We start from the raw sequence: 23,517 nt of genomic DNA on the forward strand, positions 1-23,517 counted from the left end.
GAGGCATCTTGGCTTTGACTTCAGACAATCTCAGCATAATCAAGAGCACCCTTAATGATTTAATTTGTAAAATGTAACATTGACTTATAATGTTCTAAGATTGGGGGAGCACACCTTTACACTGAGATGTGTGCCAGACTCACTGCCCCCACCACTAATATTCCAAAATGATCTTCTCTATTCTCCCAGAAAATTCCAGCTTCATGATCCCTGGACCTCTGGTAACAATCATGGTTGTTGGTCAAGGAGTTATCTCTTTGACCATTTGCTAGCTACCATATTTTTCTACTTCACATGAGTGAAACCATGCATTCACTTTCTGACTTACTTCACTTAGCATGGTGGGTTCATGTTAGTTCTTCAACTTCATCTTTCTTAAGAGCTTAGTGTGTATATGTCGTATAACATATGTATATATGTATGTGATACAGACATATACATATCCAGTATAGCAATTTGTGCCTATTTCTCTATGGCTTTAAGTATGTCATTCCAACTTTTCACTATGAATCTTTAATACAAGAGAGAAATTGCCATATTCAATCTCCAGTATCAGGACAGTCTTTTCTTCTAATATACTGGGTCCTAGAAAATTGAGTATCCCTAAAACACCTCACCTGCCCCATCTAAAATTTCCATTATAATGGCCCTGAAATTCTTTGCCTCACCTAAATCATATCTGTAGCTTCAAGATCCAGTTTCATGAACACCTACCTTCTAAAAGCAGGTGTATAGAGCATCAGAAACAAGGCTCAGGTAATAAAGCACATGTCTATCATGTGCCCGGAGGCCCGAAGTTCAATTCCTAGCACTACACAGTCTCAAAGCTCCACTGAATGTGATCTTGACTTTAAAAATGGCAGATGCTAACAATTTGATCTAAGAGCAGACCGCCCTACCTCATCACCTAATGGTAAGATGAAATCAGAAGACACTCTGGGCCCGGAGAGATAGCACAGCGGTGTTTGCCTTGCAAGCAGCCGATCCAGGACCAAAGGTGGTTGGTTTGAATCCCGGTGTCCCATATGGGCCCCTGTGCCTGCCAGGAGCTATTTCTGAGCAGACAGCCAGGAGTAACCCCTGAGCACCGCTGGGTGTGGCCCAAAAACAAAAACAAAAACAAAAACAAAAAAAAAGAAGAAGACACTCTGTCCTCGATATGCACAAAAACCAAGAGCATTAATTACAGAAGACTGACTTTGACAACCACAACTGAGCAGAACTTTTCCTGGGACCAATAAGAAAGACCCTAGCCTAGGCTTTGGACTAGGATTTATACAAAAACCAACATCTCTAATACCAGAAGTCTGACTCTGACAACCATGACTGAGCAGAACTTCTGAAACCATAAGGAAAGACTATACCCTAGGCTTTGCCCTAGGATTTGTGCAAAAACCAAGATCACTAATTACAAAAGACAGACTACAACAACTGTGATCGAACAGAACTCCTAGAACCATAAAGACTAGATCTTGTCCCATGACCTGTGCAAATACCAAGATCTCTAATTACAGAGCACTGATTTTGTCATCTACAACTGAGCAGAATGTTTCCTGGTATCAGAAAAGGACCTTAGGGTTTGTCAATGAGCATATCCGGAGCCTGTAGGTTCCCATGACAATATGCTTCAAGAGTGGAGAAATCTGGTATCTTTTAGGCCAAGGGAATTCCCTTTCTAATTTCCCCACTATTTACTGTGCTTATGCAAAAAGAAAAAAAAATGACACAAAATCTTGCCACACCAATCCTCCTCCCTCACTTTTTTTCTTTCTCTCGTAGTCATTTTAGCTGGTGTTTATTTTTGTTGTCATGTTTCTTGTTGGTGTCTGTTTTCTTTTTTTTTTCTTTTTCTTTTCCCCTTTTCTCCTTTTAAATTGATATTGATAGGGGACTGGAGAGATAGTATGGAGGTAGGGTGTTTGCCTTACATGCAGAAGGACGGTGGTTCAAATCCTGGCAACCCAAATGGTCCCCCGAGCCTGCCAGGAACGATTTTTGAGCATAGGCCAGGAGAAACATCTGAGCGCTGCTGTGTGTGACCCAAAAACCAATTAATTAATTAATTAATTAATTAATTAAAATAGATATTGATAGCTCCTAGACAGACCCCTCCCAACATTCTTCCTTCCTTCCTTCCTTCCTTCCTTCCTTCCTTCCTTCCTTCCTTCCTTCCTTCCTTCCTTCCTTCCTTCCTTCCTTCCTTCCTTCCTTCCTTCTCTTCTTCTTTCTTCTTTCCTTCCTCCCTCCTTCCTTCCTCACTTCCTTTCTTTCTTTCTTTTTCTTTCTTTCTTTCTTTCTTTCTTTCTTTATCTTTCTTTCTTTCTTTTTTCTTTCTTTATTTCTTTCTTTCTTTCTTTCTTTCTTTCTTTCTTTCTTTCTTTCTTTCTTTCTTTCTTTCTTACTTTCTTCCTCCCCTCCCTCCCTCCCTCCCTCACTCCCTCCCTCCCCTCCCCTCCCTCCCTCCCTCCCTCCCTCTTTCTTTCTTTCTTCTTTCTTTCTTTCTTTCTTTCTTTCTTTTCTTTCTTTCTTTCTTTCTTTCTTTCTTTCTTTCTTTCTTTCTTTCTTTCTTTCTTTCTTTCTTTCTTTCTTTCTTTCTTTCTTTCTTTTCTTTCTTTCCCAACAGAACCACAGGGCTTGAATCATCTTGTTTTGCCTCATAAATGGAAGGGGAAAAAAAGTGGATGGTACCAGGAGCAAACAATATAAACATTGAATAGAAATAAAAAATGATCCTATCCATGTGGTGTTGATTAAAAAGTTAGGTTGAGGGGCCGGAGAGATAGCATGGAGGTAGGGCGCTTGCCTTTCATGCAGGAGGTCATCAGTTCGAATCCCGGCGTCCCATATGGTCCCCCGTGCCTGCCAGGAGCAATTTCTGAGCCTGGAGCCAGGAATAACCCCTGAGCACTGCCGGGTGTGACCCAAAAACCACACACACACAAAAAAAAAAGTTAGGTTGAGGGGCCGGAGTGGTGGCGCAGCTGTAGGGCTTTTGCCTTGCATGTGGCTGACCAAGGACGGACTGCAGTTTGATCCCCTGGCATCCCATATGGTCTCTCAAGACAAGAGTGATTTCTGAACACATAGCCAGGAGTAACCCCTGAGCATCACCAGGTGTGTCCCAAAAACTAAAGAACCAAAAAAAAAAAAAAAAAAAAAAAAAAAAGAGATCAGATCCAAACACCAAATCCAAAGTAATCAACAACAGAATCAAGATACCCAATTTACATCAAGTTACCAGTATATACAAAAGGAACTGGCTACACTAGCAGTCCAGGGTGGAAAGTGGGAGGTATGGGATGCATGCTGGGAATAGGAGGGGAGGGAGGACAACACTTGTGGTGAGACTGGCCTAACTCACTGTCATTTTGTACATTAAATATAACTGTGAAAGACTTGTAGTTCACATTGGTCACAATAAAAAAAATGGCCGATGCTAGAACTGATCAGACTTCCAGTAATAAACTAGAGAGCTGTATGAGACACACTTCTGTCAGTTCCTGTATTCTAAGGGTAGTCTTCCCATATATTTTATGGAACATTGCAGTCAATCTTTTTTTTTTTTAATTTTATTAAAACCATTGTGAACTAGAGAGATAGCATGGAGGTAAAGCATTTGCCTTGCATGCAGAAGGACGGTGGTTTGAATCCCGGCATTCCATATGATCCCCTGAGCCTGCCAGGAGTGATTTCTGAGCATAGAGCTAGGAGTCCCCCTGAGTGCTGCCGGGGTGATCCAAAAACCAAAACCAAAAACAAAAATACATTTGTAGGGGCTGGAGAGATAGCATGGAGGTAAGGCGTTTGCCTTTCATGCAGAAGGTCATCAGTTCGAATCCCGGCATCCCATATGGTCCCCTGTGCCTGCCAGGAGCAATTTCTGAGCATGGAGCCAGGAATAACCCCTGAGCACTGCTGGGTGTGACCTAAAAACCACACCAAAAAAAAGCCATTGTGATTTACAAAGTTATTCATAATTGGGTTTTCAGACATACAATGAATCAGGGCCAATCCCACACCAGTGTTCCCCTCCTTCCACCAATATTCTCCAAGTATATTCCAGACCACCTCCCCTATCCTCACCAAGGCTGACAGAATAACAGGCCCATTTTAAGCTTAAATTGTTAAAGTTTGGGTCTCTTGATTCCATAGTCATTGCCTTTGGCTTAGATATTTAGTTCTGTCCTTTTTTATTTTCTATTTTTATTTTATTTTATTTTATTTCTTTTTTGGTTTTTGGGTCACACCCGGCAGAGCTCAGGGATCACTCTTGGCTCTATGCTCAGAAATAGCTCCTGGCAGGCTCGGGGGACCATATGGGATGCTGGGATTTGAACCACCATCCTTCTGCATCTAAGGCAAACGCCTTACCACTGTGCTATCTCTCCAGCCCCATGTCCTTTTTTTTAAACACTAAAAGTCCACCTGAGACCACTTGGCCCTTGGCTCTCATCCTTTTGTATTTGTGTTTCTTCTTTTCCACTCAGTTTCTTTCCTTCTCTTCCCTACACTCTGGGGGAACTTTTTGCTTATTTATTTTTTGCTCACATATGGTGATGTTCTAGGGCTACTATTTGCTTGGTGGTTGGCTGGGGGAGGAGAAAAGAAGGATAGGGTCATCATTCTAGACAGTGCTTAGGGGACCATGAGATGTTGGGGATCTCACACGCGAACCATGTGTTCTAGTCCATTGACCAATTGTCCAAGTCTGCAAACTTTTTCTTGTTTGCTGTTGTTATTGTTGTTTGTCATTATTTTTGTTTTTGAGCCATACCCTGTGGTGCCCAGGGTTACTCCTGGCTCTATACTCAGTTGTTATTCCTGGCAATAATGCTCAGGAGACCATATAAGATGCGAGGGATCTAACTAAGGTTAGATGCATGCAATGCAAATGGCCTCCCTGCTGTGCTATCACTCTGGCTCCTGAAAACTTTTTCTTTTTGGTTTTTGGGTCACATCTGAAGCACTCAGGGGTTACTCCTGGCTCGGTGCTCAGAAATCACCCTGGCAGGTTCAAGAGACCATATGGGATGCTGGGAATTGAATCTGGGTCCATCCTGGGTCAGCTGCCTGCAAGGCAAATGCCCTATCTCTGTGCTATTACTCCAGCCCCTGAAAACTTTTTTTTAAGGACAAGAGAGTAAATATTTATAGCTTTTCAGGTTGAATAGTCTGTCACAAATTGCTTTAACTATTTGATTTGATAAAAGTAACTTAGTGAGTGTGACTATGATCCAATACTTCCAATATGTGGAAGACAGATTTGATCTATAAAATGACAGACACCTAAAGAAAGAAATCAAAAGAGCTCAGAGCAGTAAAAACATTGAGGCGGGCCCGGAGAGATAGCACAGTGGCGTTTGCCTTGCAAATGGCCGATCCAGGACCAAAGGTGGTTGGTTCGAATCCCGATGTCCCATATGGTCCCCCATGCCTGCCAGGAGCTATTTCTGAGCAGACAGCCAGGAGTAACCCCTGAGCAATGCCGGGTGTGACCCAAAAACCAAAATAAATAAATAAATAAAATAAAATAAAATAAAAACATTGAGGCATATTTTTCATAAGCAATTTGAATTTTTCCACTCACCTATTATGCCTTTCAAAAATATCTAGAAATTAGTCCCCTCACACAATCATTAAGAAGTATACTAATGGGGGCCGGGCGGTGGCGCTAAAGGTAAGGTGCCTGCCTTGCCTGCGCTAGCCTTGGACGGACCGCGGTTCGATCCCCCGGTGTCCCATATGGTCCCCCAAGCCAGGAGCAACTTCTGAGCACATAGCCAGGAGTAACCCCTGAGCGTTACCGGGCGTGGCCCAAAAGAAGTATACTAATGAAGGCAGCAACTACATCCCTGAAAATCTCTGTAAATACCTTCTGATGGAGGTCAAGGATGTGAGATATAAGTGAAATAGGTCAGAGAGAGAGAAAGATGCAGAATGGTCTCACTCATCTATGGGTTTTAAGAAAAATGAGAGACATTCTTGCAATAATTTTCAGAGACAAAAGAGAGGAGAGCTGGAAGTTACAGTCCACTTCATGAACCTCACCACAAAGAGTGATGAGTTTAGTTAGAGAAATAACAACATTGCGAACTATCCCAACAATGAGAATGTATGAGGAAAATAGAAAGCCTGTCTAGAGTAAAGGTGGGGGTGGGGAGGAGAGGAGGGATGTTTGGGAAATTGGTGGTAAGAATGTTGTACTGGTGATGGGGGGGGGTGTCCTCTTATATGACTGAAACCCAATCACAATCATGTTTGTAACCAAGGTGTTTAAATAAAATATTATTTAAAAAAAAAAGAAAAAATCAGGAACAAAAACAAAAAAAGAATGTTAGATATTTCTGTTAATGTGGGTACCCTGATTCACAGGGACAATTCTCGGAGAGTATAGGCTAAGATTAACTCAGCAACACTTAAACTCAAATGACAACGCTGATGATTTACTAAAAACAGTAGTAACAATTGCTAAGAATGACCATGTCTTGGCTTGTGGAGATTTTTAATTAACTATGTGTCTGTTGGAATGGAAGTGTGTTTGGTGCATATAATAGAAAAACATTAGATTGGCATTTGATATATGGAATAGGAAAAGTTTTGGCCTTGAGTGCTATTAATTGGCCCTGATTTTAATAACCACAAAAGAGAGATTTTCAACTAGTTTTTTTTTTTTTTTTTTTTTGGCCACACCCGGTGGTGCTCAGGGGTTACTCCTGGCTGTCTGCTCAGAAATAGCTCCTGGCAGGCACGGGGGACCATATGGGACACTGGGATTCACTCCGGGCCCTCAACTAGTTTTTAGACTTAAGCCCAGACTTAAGACTTTCAGACTTAATAGATTCCCTCAATTATCTGTAAGTAAATGGTCCCATTGAATATAATTTGGCAGGTTATTTTGAGATCTATAAATGCTATTATCTTTTACATATATGGTAAAATATTTGTGTATTGACAGGTTAAATTATAATATACCCACATTAAATTAAGACTTCTGATTTAAATGGGGGGGGGAATGTGTACAGGAACTCCTCAACTTATGTGTGGTTCAGGAATTTCCAACTTATTGATGGTTCAAAGTGAAACATATTCAACAGAAAATGTACTCCAAAATTTGAACTAGGGCATTCAGCTTTTAATAGTAAATAAATTACTCTATATAGTCAATGCTTTATTATAAAATAGGCATGTGATAGATGACTGTGCCGAATTCTAGTCTAAATTGAGTGTTACAGCATGTTTAAAATGGGCTTTTACAAGTTAAGCTATGATGCTTGGTAAATAAGTATATTAAATCAATTCCTTCCTTCCCCCCACCTCCCTGTTATTTCTGCCTCTGCACTCAGGAATCACTCCTGCTGAACTCAGGGATAGAATCCTGGGGCTCTAACTTGAGCCTATCTACTACAGGCCTATCTACTATACTATTGCTCTAGTCCCCTACATGTATTTTTAGCTTAACATATTAACTTAACATATTATGACTTTGTTGGGATGTAACAACAAATGGGACAAGAGGTTATGATGGAGATCTGTACTCGAGACCTTTGATTGAAGGAAGACCTCTGTAGTAATGCCACAATTATATAACTTAAATCTCTGGTGAATCAGTGATCACTTCTTACAATAAATGTGGACTAAAATAAATACTGGAGCTAGAGCAATAATATAGTGGGTACAGCATTTGCTTTGCACATGGCTGACCTGGGTTTGATTCCCGGCATTCTATCTGATCCCCAGGAGTGATTCCTGAGCTCAGAGCCAGGAATAACTCCTAAGTACTTCCAGGTGTGGCTCTAACCCCCTGTAAACATTTAAGCATTATTGTATATGTATATATATAAATATATTCTGTATATATATATATATATGGATTATATTAGAGCTCTTAATCAACACATTCTTGCAAACATAAATTGCTGATATTATATGCCAGCAGACGTGGTGTGACTTTAGCAATTATGTGATAGATGAAATCTTAGACCACATTTGAATCACGATGGACCTAAGTGATCTGTATATCCATCCATTTCCTGAGTTGGAATAGACATACATGACAACCTGATACCACACTGTGGTTCTACAATGCATGGGATAAGAGTCATTCAATAGGGCCCGGAGAGATAGCACAGCGGTGTTTGCCTTGCAAACAGCCGATCCAGGACCAAAGGTGGTTGGTTCGAATCCCGGTGTCCCATATGGTCCCTCGTGCCTGCCAGGAGCTATTTCTGAGCAGACAGCCAGGAGTAATCCCTGAGCACCGACGGGTGTGGCCCAAAAACCAAAAAAAAAAAAAAAAAAAAAAGAGTCATTCAATAGAAAGAACTAAGTAAAAACTCTTGGAAATTTCTCTACCTAGACAATAATAAATCAGAAGCAAACCACCAGCCTGAAAATTACAAAACAAAAACAAAAACAAAAAACAACAAACCAACAACCCCCCCAAAAAACCCCCAGTAATACTACCAAAGACTTGAAATATATGCTTGCTTTGGCAGCACATATACTAAAATTGGAACGATACAGAGAAGATTAGCATGGCCCCTTCGCAAGGATGACACGCAAATTCGTGAAGCGTTCCATATTAAAAAAAAAAGACTTGAAATATGCATAGATGAGGATACCTGTTATACTTCCAATTAAATTGGTCTATTGATATGTACTAAAATCAGATAGATTTCAGATATCAATGTGCAAACATCTTTGTTAGGTGCTAACTCCAATTGAAGCCTCTCTTCCAGATCTGTACTGGAACAAATGACCACAACCTCTAAAATTGTGCATGCAACTTAATGCCCTGGTTAATGGCTTTGTCTCCACACCAATTTGTAAGGATCACCAGAAGCAGTTTGCCTTTACCTGGCTTGAATCTGTGTACACCTTCAAAGCCTGGCCTCAGGGCTATTTCAACTCTCCTGTTCTCTGCCATAATACAGTCCATAGAGATTCTGATCGTCTTGACATTCCACAAAACATCTCAATGGTCCACTACATTGATGACATTATGCTGAATGGATCTGGGGAGTAGGAAGCAACAAGTACTTTAGATGCCTTAGTAAAACAGAAGTGAATCAAGAGTGGCAGATAACCCCCATATAAATTCAAGGACTTGTCACTTCAATGAATGAAGTTCTCTGGGGGGGGGGCAATGATCTGGAATATGTCAAGCTAAGCCCTCTATAGTAAAAGACAAGTTGTTTCCCCTTCCAACATCTACTGCAAACAAAAAGAAAATTGCTTTGTAGGTCTCTTTGGAAGCATTAGATATATACCTGAAGGAGAAGCTTCTACCTATTAAATTACTAATAAGATTTTCATTGTCCAGTAGGAACCAGAAAAAGGGGAAAAAGCTGATCTTTTAGATAAGCATGAGGATACAGCAGATGCAGTATAGTAAAAGCGGGATATTGTACAGTGTATAGCTCCTTAAGGAAATTTGTAGTGCAGATTTATCAGATTTGGGAGAAAATCCATGCTGTTACAGATAAATTATTATTATTTTTTTGTGTGTGGGGGTTTGGGTCATACCCAGCAGCACTCGGGGCTCTATGCTCAGAAATCGCTCCTGGCAGGCTCAGGGAACCATATGGGATGCCGGGATTCGAACAACTGACCTTCTGCATGCAAGGCAAACACCTTACCTCCATGCTATCTCTTCGGCCCCAGATAAATATATTTTTGAGAAGCCACTCTCTGACTTCTCTTGTTAGAATATAACTATAAATATAATAGTTTCAGATTAACTATGAAATATCAAGGAACCATGATATAACCATGACATTTTTTAATGGTAGGTGGAAGATTTGGGTCACATCTGATGGTGGCCAGGAGTTATTCCCAGATCTGTGCTAAAGAGTGACCATTGGTTGTGCTCAGGGGATCTTATGTGGTGCCAGAGATAAAACAGGAGGTAAGGTGCATGCAAGATAACCCCTTACTTCATGTATTCTCTCTCTCTCTAGCCTGTGTTCTGATATTCTTATCATTAAATAAAAGTTCTATGTGAAACCTAGCCACAGGTTAGGTGATACACAACAGTAATATATCATCAAGTGTAAATGGTATATAAAGGAGATCTTAGACAAATGTGGTTATAAGTAATTTGCAGAAATAAGTGGCTCAGAATCCTCTAACAATAATTTCTATTGCAATCTCTTTTCTCAAATATACTATGGTTTAATACTCATGAATATTCCTCATGTCAGTTGACTAAGGAAAATAACATTTTTTTTTTGGTTTTTGAGTCACACTGAGCCATACTCGGGATTACTTTTCTGACTCTGCACCGAGTTATCACTTCTGGCGGGGTGCGGGGGACCAAGAAGAGAAGCTAGGTTGGCCATGTGAAAGACAAGGAACCCTACTTGGTGTACTATCTTTCCAGTACAGGAAGAAAACAGTTTACACAATATGTTGGTATCCTCCTAAGAGCATTACAACTCAACTCAGGGATAACTCTGAAGGACAGTAAAGATAAACTTCCTAGTAGGACTGGTGGTGGGATTGGCATTTGAACCTTTAATGTTTGAAATGACTGTAGTGTGAACAATTTGGTAAATCACGGTGTTATAGCAAAAAAATTAAAAGAAGAAAATAACTTCCTTCTTCAAGCAATACATCTGGTTTTTTACTTTTACAGTAGAATGACCAGAAAGAAAAATTTATATTGCTACTGTTAATATTTTGTGTCAATAGTTAGGAATGGGAAACTGGGAGATAGATGTATAAATGTGACTCTCTAGGGCTTACGCTATACAGACTTTCATGTCCCAGATTCCAGAGTGTTCCCCAAATGGCATTCAATGCTTTGGAAGCTCACAATAATCAAATGGACAAAATGATATGCTCTTTCAATAGCATTGTCATTTCCTAACTAGCTAGTTCTCAGTGAGTGTATGATAGCAGGGAAAAAATCTTTACTCGGTCTTAAAATATGGACTTCTCTTTTCCAAGGCTGATCATGCTACCACAACATCTGAGTGTCCAGTCTGCTAACAGCAGAGGCCATCTGATGTTTGGATAAGGCATTATTCCCCAAGGAAAAGCCACATGGTGACATAGGGACTAGATAAGACTGCTTCCATTTCAGACCAGGCAAAGATTTGCCTTCACTAGAATAGACAAGACTTCTAGACTTGCCTTTGCTGCCCATTTTAAGTCATTTAACATCAATACCTGTGGATACAAGAGACCTTATCCAACATCACAGAGTTTTACTTTCCATCAAGGAACTCATTTCATACCAAAGGACAAATCATGACCATAGATTTAACTGTTTTTATTATCTACCTTTATCACCCAGAGGAAGTTGCTTATACAACTTTATTGAAAAATCAATTTTGGTAGCATTTAAGAAAAAAGCTTTTGCCTCAAGAGATTTATTACTTGCTTCAAATCCTAGACCATTGCCAGATAGTACTACCTTTGCCAGAACACGTGATCTAGAGATTAAGACACAGAGATGGGAGTGCCTCATCTCCCCAGTATATCAACTAACTTGCACAAATATGCTGCAAATTCTGACTTCTGCTGATTTAGTCTTAGATTCCCCAAAGCAGGAAGAAAGTTTTCATCAAGCTACATAATGATGCCTTTACAGCAAAGGAAGATGAGACAGCCATGTGGCCATAGTGTTAGGTTCTTTATTTCATTGAACTAATAGGCAAATAAAGGGACTATTAACTCTTTTGGCAATGATAAAATTGCTATTGATACTGGGGTTTATCTTTTCTTTTCTTTTTGTTTGATTTTTAGTCCACACCTGGCAGCACTCAAGGGTTACTCCTGGCTCTGCATTCATAAACCACTCCTGGTAGGCTTGGGGAAAGATATGGGATACTGGGGATCAAACCCGGAGCAGCCCATTGCATGCCCTACCCACTGTGCTACTGTTCTAGCCCCAGAGTATCTTTTCTTTAATTTTATCAGCTCCATTTCTTCATGTAGAAACTTTTAAAGTAGGATCACAGTTTTGGAGTAATACTGCTGTGAAAATGTGTATAAAAAGATGCATCTGGATACTGACCAAAAAAGAATCAACTGGACTAGCTGTTAATTTATAACTCGAAGTTCCAAATGCACTACTCTCTGGGTCTCAGGAAAGACTTTCCTTTTCTAGCTGACCCATACTAAGTTTTGCCAATTGAGAGTAACAGAGTGACAATACAAGTCCAACACAAAATAAAGGGACTTTTGATTCCTCCCATTGTGAAATTTTACCAAGAGTCATGCACTGGCATGCAGGTATTACTCAGGGATGGCAGCTTCAACTAAGTCCTATAGATGTAGAAGTTTCTGTAATATCTTACTAAATGTCCTAATTATTCACTTATAACTAGAAGCCTTGAACAAAACACTCAGCCAACAGAGCAGAATCCTTCCGAGTTAACAGACTTTGACCCTGTCATTCAATTCTGACAAGATTTTTTTCTCTCTGTGGCTTCTCTCACTGTTTCTCTGAGGCATTAACTCTCTTGAAAGTTTTTTCATCAGTGCTGGCATTCTGAAAGAGTCTCACCTTTTCAAATATGTCTGGATATCCTTCAAGTTTTTTCTTTGTACGTGGTTCCTGAGAAAAGTAGGAAAGGCTAGTAGCTGTTTTGTATGGTAGCTAGTGTTATAGTCTTTTATACAAATAACCAGCTACCATTTTCAAAGTTATCTTTGAAAAAATTCAATTATCATTTCAAAATATTAGCATTTTTTATAAAATTCCCCTTTTCAGAAAAAGGGAACCTTTATGCATTGTTGGAATTGAAAGTCATTATGAAGGATAGTATGAATCTCTCAAAAATTAAAAATAGGGCCAGAGATATGATTCCAGTCATAAAGGGCTGGAACACATGCTTTGCATGCAGAGCCCCAGTTCAACCCCAGAACTATGTGGTTCCTTGAGCCTTGTCAAAAAACCTCCAAATACCTACCTATCTTGTCATGTTACCCAGTGCTACATACTTCAAGGAAAGAACTGACTTCTTAAAAATGTCTCTGGCAGGAAATAAAAAAAAAAAACATAGGGAAATATATTTATCTATTCAAGTCAGGAAAAATGAATACTTGAGCATTTACCAACAGAGAGGTTTATTCAGTTATTAGATTTGAAATTATACTAATAATATGACCTATGCAACTGAAGCTAAAAAAAAGTTAACTTTTAAGTAGTTTTTTGTCTGTCTTTTTGTGGGAAGACAGAGAATGGAGGGGGGCATACCCAGTTTTGGAGGGATCATGTGATGCTGGATCTGTACTATTTCTCTGGAGTCAATTTTTAGTAATTCTTTTGTTTGTTTTTGATTTTGGACCACAGATGGTGATATTCAGGGGTTACTCCTGGCTCTGCATTCAGGAAGTACTCTTGGAAGTGCTGGAGGGACCATATGGGATACCAGAGATAAAATCTCAGTTGGCCATGTGCAAGGCAAGCAACCTACCCACTGTATCATTTTTCTGGTCCCAATTTTCTTTAATTATTGGTTGTACTGTCCTAAGCACTTGCAAGAAAGGAAACACAAACTCTCTCCAGAAGAACACCTGGGAGGGCATGTGGTGTCTGTCAAAAGTTAAATTTATCATTTGCTAAGCATGTGCTCTATGTGAAGGATAAAAGTAAATAAACTACCTAGATTTTGTTAATCTGAAAACAACTCACAACAGCAGAAAGAAAAACATGCACAATCAGCTCCTTGCACAAATAATTAAATTTCATATTACTTATCTGATACAATTAAGATGAAGACATAAAAATATTTAGGAGGTGCTGGAGAGATAGCACAGTAGGTAGAGTACTTACTTGCCTTGCATGCAGTTGACCCAGGTTCAACCCCTGGCATGATTTTGTCCCCCAAGCATCACCAGGAATTTTTCCTGAGTGCAAAGCCAGGAGTAACCTTGAGCCCTGCAAGTGCGACCCCACCCCAAAACAAATAAATTAACAAAACAAGCAAGGAATTATAGATTATAAAAATCAAAGGCAAACTTACAAAGAAAAAATTGAATTGCAAAATTAAATATCTAATGGGTAATCAACAGATAAAAAGAATGGCTATAAAGAAAATTAAGAACTCAAAAGATTTTTGTTGTTGTTGTTGTTGTTGCTGTTTGTTTTTGGATCACACCCGATGGCGCTCAGGGCTTAGCCCTGGCTCTGTGCTCAGAAATCTCTCCTGGCAGGCACAGGGGACCATATGGGATGCTGGGATTCGAACCAACATTGGTCCTGGATCAGCTGCTTGCAAGGCAAAGGCCCCACCGCTGTGTTATCTCTCTGGCAATAACTCAAAAGATCTTATGAAAACTTTCAGAATACTGCAAAGACAGAAAATGTAAAATGAGTCAAAGCTTAGAAAATAGTATAGAATTAAGAAAAGAAAAAAATCTAACTTTTGGGGTCAGAGAGATAGCACAGTGGTAGGGTATTTTCCTTGCACATAGCCGATCCAGGACCAGGATTGACAGTGGTTTGAATCCTGGTATCCCATATGGTCCCTGTGCCTGCCAGGAATGATTTCTGAACACAGAGCCAGGAGTAACCCGAGTGCCACTGGGTGTGACCTCAAAACAAAATAAAACAAACAAAAAACCTCCTAACTTTTTATTAGGTTTAATTTCAAAGAAATGATGAAGCCAGGTACACACACAAAATTTATTTTCAATGCTTGAGATAGAACACAGGGCTTTACAGTTACAAGGCAAATGCCCCAATGTTGAATTACAAGTTTTTAATAAAAGCATTTTAATACAGAATTATAAAGAAAAGCTGAAAAGTCTGGAAATATATAAACTATGTGACTAAATTTTAAAAAGTTATTTCAAGTTCAATATTTATGCTCTAGTTATTCTCTACCTGGCAACCATAAGTAATTGAATTGTTTAATAAAATTCTCACAGGACAGCCTATATTTATGAAGTCTAAGGGTATAATTCTTATTCATGTGACTTGAGTGATTTGGTAACATTTAATTTAGCCATTATAAACTATACATGTCACTTAGAAGTAGAGATCACATCAGTTCTCCTGAACCAATGACAAGAAAATTAAAATGATTACAGAAAATATTTTAAAATAAAAAAATCAATCATGAATTTTTCTACAACCAAATTCTAGGATAAGCAGGTAATATTGCTAAACAACTTGTTTTTCATTTTATTTTGTTTCTTGGGTCATAATCCAGTGTAGCTCAGGTGTTACTCTTGGCTGTGTGCTCAGAAATTACTCCTAGTAGAGTTGGGGACCATCTGAGATGCCGGGAATCAAACCCAGGTCGATCGTGTGCTAAGCAAACACTCTACCCACTGCCCTATCACTCTGACTCTGCTGGGCAACTTTTAAAGACAAATAAAAGATGGAAAACCACAGACACTGAAAGCACAACAAATCTTATGCAGCACATCCTCTGTAGAATAAATAAAACTAAACAAATGCACATGCAATATTACTAAACTATAGAATAAAGTAAAATAGAACATAATCCAGAGGAATAACAAACAAATCTCAACCAAAAACTTCAGCAGCAGTTAAATTAGTGCTCAAGAATGAAATTAAAAAATGAATACAGGTTCAGACTAGTAGTATGCTAAGAACAACCATTCACCCCAAATAGCAATATATTTTCCATCAATACTTTTCAAAGAAAAATAATAGAACTGACAACAAATCAGTTTGCTTTATATCAGTTTGCCCAGGTCTTATGCTTACTTCCTTTTACCCTCCAAAATATACTGCTATCTTAAGAAATACTCTCACCACCCTCTGCTTGGCATGCTTTTCACTCAGATAAAGGATCCTGAGAACATTTCAATCTTTATTAGAGAAATCAAGATTATTTTAGGATGATATAAAATGATAAAAAATATTAGTCAAAGAAAAAAAGATAAGAGATATATATGTAGATAGAACAAAGTAAACATTACACGAAACAATGATATCCAACTGAAAAGGGATTAAGAAGTGAAAACGTGCAATGTCAATTATTCTTTAAAAGGGAAACAGTGACTAAATAGAGTTCAAGTATAGACTGTGATTAACTTCAGATAGTTTGTTAATATACATAATAAATATTTTATAATAACACCAGAGAAAGAAAATGAACTTTTAGGTCAGGTGAAGGAAGCAGAGATAAACAGAAGGGACTATATTAATCTGAAAAGCTTCTGCACCTCAAAGAAAATAGTGCCTAGGAAACAAAAGCAACCCATAGAATGGAAGAAACTATTCACCTAATATCCATCAGGTAAGGGGATAATATATAAGATATACAAGGTATTGACAGAACTTAACAAAAAAAAATCTAACCCCATCAAAAAATGGGGAGAAGAAATAAACACTTTGTCAAAGAAGAAATACAAATGGCTAAAAGACACATGAAAAAATGCTCCTCATTACTAATCATCAGGGAAATGAAAATCAAAACAACAATGAGGTACCATCTCACAGCACAAAGACTGGCACACATCACAAAGAACAAGAACAATCAGTGCTGGTGGGAATGTGGGGAGAAAGGAACTCTTATTCACTGCTTATGGAAAACAATATAAAGATTCCTCAAAAAACTGGAAAGTGAGTTCCCATTTGACCCAGCTATACCACACCTAGGTTTATACCCTAGAAACACAAAAATCCCTTCCTCACACCTATATTCATCACAGCACTTTTATATAGCCAGATTCTGGAAATAACCAAGATACCCTTCAACAGATGAATGGCTAAAGAAATTATGGTACATATACACAATGGAATATTATGCAGCCATCAGGAGAGATGAAGTCATGAAATTTTCCTATACCTGGATGTACATGGAATCTATTATGAGTGAAATTAGTCAGAGGAAGAGAGAATACATCAGAATAGTATCTATTTATCTATGGGTTTTAAGAAAAATTAAAGACATTGAAATAATTCCCAGAGATGAGGGCTGGAAGGACCAGCTCAAGATATGAAGCTCACCACAAAGAGTGGTGAGTGCAGTTAGAAAAATAACTACACTGAGAACTATTATAACAGTGTCAGTGAGTGAGGGATGTAGAAAGCCTGTCTCAAATACAGGCAAGAAGTGGGAAAGGAAGAGATGAGGGCAGTGGTGATGGGAAGGTTGCATGGTGAAGGGAGGTGTTCTTGTTATGACTGAAACCCAACTACGATTATGTTTGTAATCACGATGTTTAAATAAAAAATTGTAAAAAATTAAAAATACAGTTTAAAACAAAAGAAAAATAAATTAATTAAAATATAAACTCATATGGGGCCAGAGAGATAGCACAGTGGTAGGTCATTTGCCTTGCATTTGGCCGACCCAGGACTGATGGTGGTTCAAATCCCGGAATCCCATATGGTCTCCCAGTGCCTGTCAGGAGCGATTTCTGAGCACAGAGCCAGGAATAACCCCTGAGCACTGCCAGGTGTGACCCCCAATATATATATATATATATAAACTCATATTACCTACCTTCACTCTGCCCTTATAATAGCTAGATAATCTTTTGTAATCTGTAGACTATCTCATATTAATTTTATTAAAATTATTTTTGGTTCTATATATCTAACCATATAACCTTCCCATAACTTTTTGGGAGGAACTTTTTTTGGGGGGGTCACTCTCGGTGGTACTCAATGGTTTTCCTGGCTCTGTGCCCAGAAATCACTCCTGGCAGGTGAGGGGGGGCCATATGGGATACTGGAAATCGAACTGGGGACTGTCTGGGGCTGGTGTGTGTAAGGCGAACACCCTACTACTATGCTATCACTCCAGCCCCATCGGGAAAAAAACTTTTGGGAAAAAAGCTCAACATTTTTCTGGTGATGTTCAGTTACTCCTGAATGCACTCAGGAATCACTCCTAGAAGTCCCAAGGAAGCATACAGAATGCTGGGGATCAAATCCCAGTTGGCTACAAGTAAAACCTCTGTAAAACCCTATCTACCCTATACTAATAGTAACAGCCTTGCTTTGACTAGTGGCATGTTTCTCTGTGTTTACAGAGGAGCCTCATTTGTCTCCTACAAATGTTCTCAGTTCTATTTTGTAGGTGGGTTAGTTTGAGTCACACAATTCAGGGCTTACTCTTGTCAGACCATATAAGGTGCCCAGGATCAAATTCCAGTTGGCTGCATGCATACCTGACCAATATACTAGCTCTCAGCATCCCTCAATTCTATTTTACCCTTAAACATTCTTTTTTCCCTTTAATTTAAGGCCTTTTCTCTTAGTTTCAGAATCTGAATTGCATATAGGGATTTTTATAAGAGATCAAAATATAGCTTCTATTTCCTTCAATAGTTACTTTACTCTTCTTTCCAATGTGATGATGAAAACTGGCTCAAGTATATATGATCACAGAAGATGCCTTACAAGCAAAGAATGGGCATAATTAAGCTTTCTTTTAAGCATCACAAACAAGCACACACAAAAAACAAATATTTAAAGTCTAATTTTTGTAGATGAGCTTTCTTATTTTTGCAAGGGCTCAAAACCGAAACAAATCAACCTACATTCAAGTCTGAGTTTCTTACCCTTTTTAAGTTTCCGGACAGCCAACATACAGTGACTAGGAGAGAGATCCCATATTCTTAGGGTTTTATCATCACTTACAGTAGCACAGATGGGAAGATAAGGATGTGTAGCCAAGCCCCATACTTCTCCTTCCATGTGCCCCTACAAAGAAAAAATTTCGATCAATTTAGACTAAAAGTATATGTATTCAGAACAAAACTAAAGGCAAAATTTGTTCCTATAAGGCAATAAAACATTCCTATAAAATAATGGAAACTAATACTGAAAAGAACTAATAAAATTGTTATCTTTGAAATATACTTTCATTTTTTTTTTTTTTTGGTTTTTGGGCCACACCCGGCATTGCTCAGGGGTCACTCCTGGCTGTCTGCTCAGAAATAGCTCCTGGCAGGCACGGGGGACCATATGGGACACCGGGATTCGAACCAACCACCTTTGGTCCTGGATCGGCTGCTTGCAAGGCAAACGCCGCTGTGCTATCTCTCCGGGCCCGAGATATACTTTCAAATAACCTTCTAACAACTTTATTAACAATATAAAAAGTTTAGTACTACTCTTCCATAAAAGCTTATTTTGAAGTCTTTTTCCCCCATCTTCTGCTGTTTTCTGGAGGTTTTCTATACTTCATCTTTGAGCTCATTGATTCTGTCCTCAGCAGTGGCTACTCTGTGATGAAGCCTTCCAATGAATTTTTCATTTCGCTTACCAAGTTTTTCAGTTCTGACGTTTCTGTATTTTTCTCATTTCTGCTCTCCTGCATGCCCTCCTATATTTTATTGGCAGTACATTTCATTATATCTTTGAGTTCATTGAACATTTTTGAGCATCCCATTTCCATTTCAGACAGTTTATATAGGGGATTAGTACTGATTGGATCTACAGGATTACAGTCTTCACCTATCAAGTGTGGTAGGGTTTACACTGCTTTACAAGGGCTCCTTTTGTTGTCTCAAGGTGTAGATGAGAGATTATATTTTGCATTTATGTAAGCAGCTACCTTGCAAGTAGTCAACCTGTGTTCTATCCTTGGCATCCCGTATGGCCTACTGAGCACTGCAAGGAGTGATTCCTGGGTGCAGAGCTAGAAGTAACCCTTGAGCATTGCTGAATGTGGCTCAAAAATAAAAAATAACAAAAAATGCTACCTAAAAATCTAGTTTTCATATGACCCAGCAATTCCACTTTTTGGCATCTATCTCAAGATCCCAAAACACAATTTTGAAAATGCATTTGTACTCCTATTTTCACTGCAGCACTTACACAATAGCTAAAATATAGAAGCAGTCCAAGCGCTCAAGAAAAGATGAGTATATCTCCATAATATACAAAATGAAATACTCAACTATAAGGTTAACTCCAGAAAGCCACATATAAGAATTTAAAGACGATCCGTATCTCACACCTTACACAAAAGTTAATTCAAAGTGGATTAAAGACCCTTGATGATGCAATCAAGCAATTTTCAGCATCATGGATAGAACTAGAAGATATTATGCTAAATGGAGTAAGCCAGAAGAAGAAGAAATACAGAATGATATCACTTAAATATGGTATTTAGAATAACTGCATAAAGAAATGTAATTATTTAAATGAGAGTTGTCTCGAACACCCTTGGTCCCAGAGTATAGCGAGAAGAAAAGAAACTGAGTGAAGGAGGAGAAACACAATATGAAAGGATGGGGGCCAAGAGCCAAGCGGTCTAAGGTGCATTGACAGAGGGAAAAAAAGGACAAAACTAAATCTCCAAGGCAAAGTCAATAACAATGTAATCAAGAGACCCAAACTCTAACAATCTAAACTTTAATGGGCCTGTTTAACTGGCAGGCTAGGGATCAAAGAGTGGTGGTTGGGTTGCACTCTGGGACCATGGTGGAGGGAGGTCGACACAGGTGATGAGATTGGCCCTCATTCATGGTATTTCTGAAACCCAACTATAAAAAACGTAAATCACAATGGTTTCATAAAATAAATAAAATCAAATATAAAAAATAGAAAAGATTAAATCATGTAATTCACATTTATGTAGATGGAACTAAAGGATATCAGGCTGAGCCAAGTCAGAAGAGCAGACTTCTGATAAATACAGAATGATAAATTCATACACACACACACACACACACACACACACACACACACACACACACACACAGAATGAGCCCTCTCATATGTTTAATATAAAGAAAGAGAGTAAGGGATCTATAAATGGCCAATGGTTGTTAACCCTGAAATTTGCCAAGTGAAGTTGGGTTAGAGGGAATTGAGATACTGGTAAAGTGTCTAACTAACAGTAGTGGGTATGGGGGCGTTATGAGTAGGTATGGTGGGATATTCCCTAAAATTATTAACCTTAGTGTAAATCACATTGCCTAGACAAAAAATTAGGGGGGGGGCTAAACTAATATCATAAAGTTACTATTAAAATTTGCTTAAAATCCTGAAATACCAAGCTGGGGGGATGGGGAGACTAGCAATTGCTGCCCTAGAAGCATATAATTGCCACAAAGAGAAAATTCTGCTTGGTGGAGTTAGGAACTCTGAAGAATTGCATACCAATAAAAAATAAAAACTTTACAAATTAAAAAAGGTTATTTTTGGGGGCACACCTAGTTACTTATTCCTTGCTCTGCATTCAGGAATCAGGGAAGCCAGGGATTAAACTCAGGCTGACTCCATGTGAGGCAAATGCCCTCTCCACTCTATGTCTATCCATACTATCTCTCCAGTCCCTAATTTTTTTTAAGTCTTGGAGGTAGAGGATAGATAGGAGGTAAGATGCTTACCTTACATGAGGCCAAGCCAGGGAACACATATAGTCCCACAGGAGTGACGCTGATGAGGAAGCCCTGACCATAGTCAGGTGTGGTCCAAACTCAATGACAACAAAAAATTAAATAATTTTAAAAAATAACAAAAATGAAAACAATTTTTATTCAAGAGAATTTACTAAACTTCACTAAGAACAGAGAAAATCTACTGCCTTTAAATATTCCCTTTCCTCTTCTTGACTGTAAACTAAATTCAGGAGGTAATTTTTTATCTTGTGTTGTACCTGACAGTGTTTAGAGGTTATACTCAGCAGAGCTTAGAGGACTATGTGGTACTGGTTGTGGGACCAGGGCCTCCTGCATGCACTTAGTCCACTTATCCTGTACCCATAGAGGTTACTAAAAAGACCAAGCAGCAGGAACCAAGCAACACATTCCCCTGGGTTCTTGCTTGAATCTCTGACTTAGCTGACTGAAAAATCACTAAGCCAGGCCCCCAGGTTACCATGGAGTACTTAGGAGGCCCTTCTGAAATAAATTCAATGCTTGTTGTCATATAACTATAAAGTCACTTTACTTTTTCCTTTTACCTTTTCTGAGTTAATTAATTAGCACAAGTTCCCTTAATTACATCAACCTTTACCCTCAGGTGATTTATATTAAGATACAAAGGCTGCTCAACCACCCCTGGCTGAAATGCACTTTTTCCTGTGCCTCTGTCTATTTTTTTGTGTGCTGCTCCTTGTTGCAAAGCACTCATTTTTATTTTTTATTGGTATGCAATTCTTCAGAGTTCCTAACTCCACCAAGCAGAATTTTCTCTTTGTGGCAACTATGTGCTTCTAGGCAGTTGATTGCTAGTCTCCCTATCCACCTCCCGTTTGGTATTTCAGAATTTTAAGCAAATTTTAATAGTAACTTTATTATATTGGTCCCCACCCAGTTTTTATCTAGGCACTGTGATTTACACTAATGTTAATAATTTCAGGGAATATCCCCACCATACCTACCTACCACACCCCACACCCACCACACAAACACAAAGAATACCAAAAACTACAAGTGGCTGAAAGCAAGCTGCAGGTGTCAGCTGTCAACACCTGGAAAATCAGCCAACCAGTAAGCCCCAGAATTTATCCACACACAGTCCTAAGGATCATAGATAGCAGAGCTACCAACACCATGTTTTGGGACATGTCGGATTTGCATTCATAACTATATTCTAGCAGGCAAGCACTCTAAGTCACTGAGCTATTCTTTTGGGTCCATTTGATTGTTTTCTATTCTTTATAAAACAACTGCTTTTGGTACAACTCAGAGGATTCTATTTCAAATGAGTCAGGTAGTACTATTTTTTTCTGTGCTGGCTCCCTAGTTCCATTTCAAAAAGTGATTACACAGATTGCAATTTCTCACATCACTGATATGGGAAGTCCACACCAGATTGATTCAACCAAGAACACAAGGCTTGTTCAAGTATTGCAGGGTTGACAGCTGTTATATAAATATATATATATATTACCTTTGTTTATTATTGTTATTATTATTTTTGATTTATTTATCTATTTTGGTCGATTTTTCTGTTTGGGTGCGATTATTGAAAGTGTTGTCCCCAATTATATTTATTTTTTTTTTCTTTCTTCCGTTCTTCTCTTTCGTTATGTGCTATACCATGTTTCTTAATTCAAGATTCAAGACCATGGCGTGATTTTTGTTTGTTTTAGTTTTTTTTTTTTTGTCTGTTCTTTGAGGTGCTTATCGATATAGCTGGAGCCCTCAATTCATGGGAGGACTGCCCTGGTTTGTCTCTAAGGAGGCGAGATTGGGGAACAGGTGACTGGGCTGCTAGAGCAGTTCACATGATCTGTGGTGGTTATTCATTGAAAATGTACCTCATTATATCTGCTTTTGCTTTTCTTGGGCAGCCCTGTCAGCCAACCCACCAGCTGTTAAGCAGTTTACAAGTAAATGTAATTTTTTTTTGTTGTGGGGTTTTGGTTTTTTTTATATTTTATATTACATTTTGTTTAAAGTCCTATGAATGTATATGTGTGATTAAATGGCTTTTTCTGTTCGAAAAAAAAAATAAAAACCATTACAAAAAAGAAAAAAAGCAGAGTTCAAATTAATAAATATTTCCCTAAATAAATTTAACATTATTTTTCACTATTGTCAACTTCTGGCTCTTATGCAATGACTCAATTGAGAAAAGAATTTAAAAAAATTAGTATGAAAGGAAAATAAGCATAT

General features: G+C 38.6%; 1 protein-coding gene and 1 non-coding gene across 2 annotated transcripts in view; one reads left to right on the plus strand and one right to left on the minus strand.

Moving 5' to 3' along the window:
- The window catches only part of EML5 (EMAP like 5), a 219,618-nt gene that overhangs the window by 86,833 nt on the left and 109,268 nt on the right, over positions 1-23,517 (minus strand). The window contains exon 21 of the mRNA XM_049769917.1: positions 18,502-18,643. Coding sequence (XP_049625874.1) covers positions 18,502-18,643 — 142 coding nt within the window. The remainder of the gene's footprint in view (positions 1-18,501; positions 18,644-23,517) is intronic.
- On the plus strand, positions 8,484-8,586 carry LOC126004598 (U6 spliceosomal RNA). Its single transcript, XR_007493868.1, has one exon. It is a non-coding gene; the product is annotated as a U6 spliceosomal RNA (small nuclear RNA).

This window comes from Suncus etruscus, chromosome 3 (assembly GCF_024139225.1).
Source record: "Suncus etruscus isolate mSunEtr1 chromosome 3, mSunEtr1.pri.cur, whole genome shotgun sequence".
NCBI lineage: Eukaryota > Metazoa > Chordata > Mammalia > Eulipotyphla > Soricidae > Suncus > Suncus etruscus.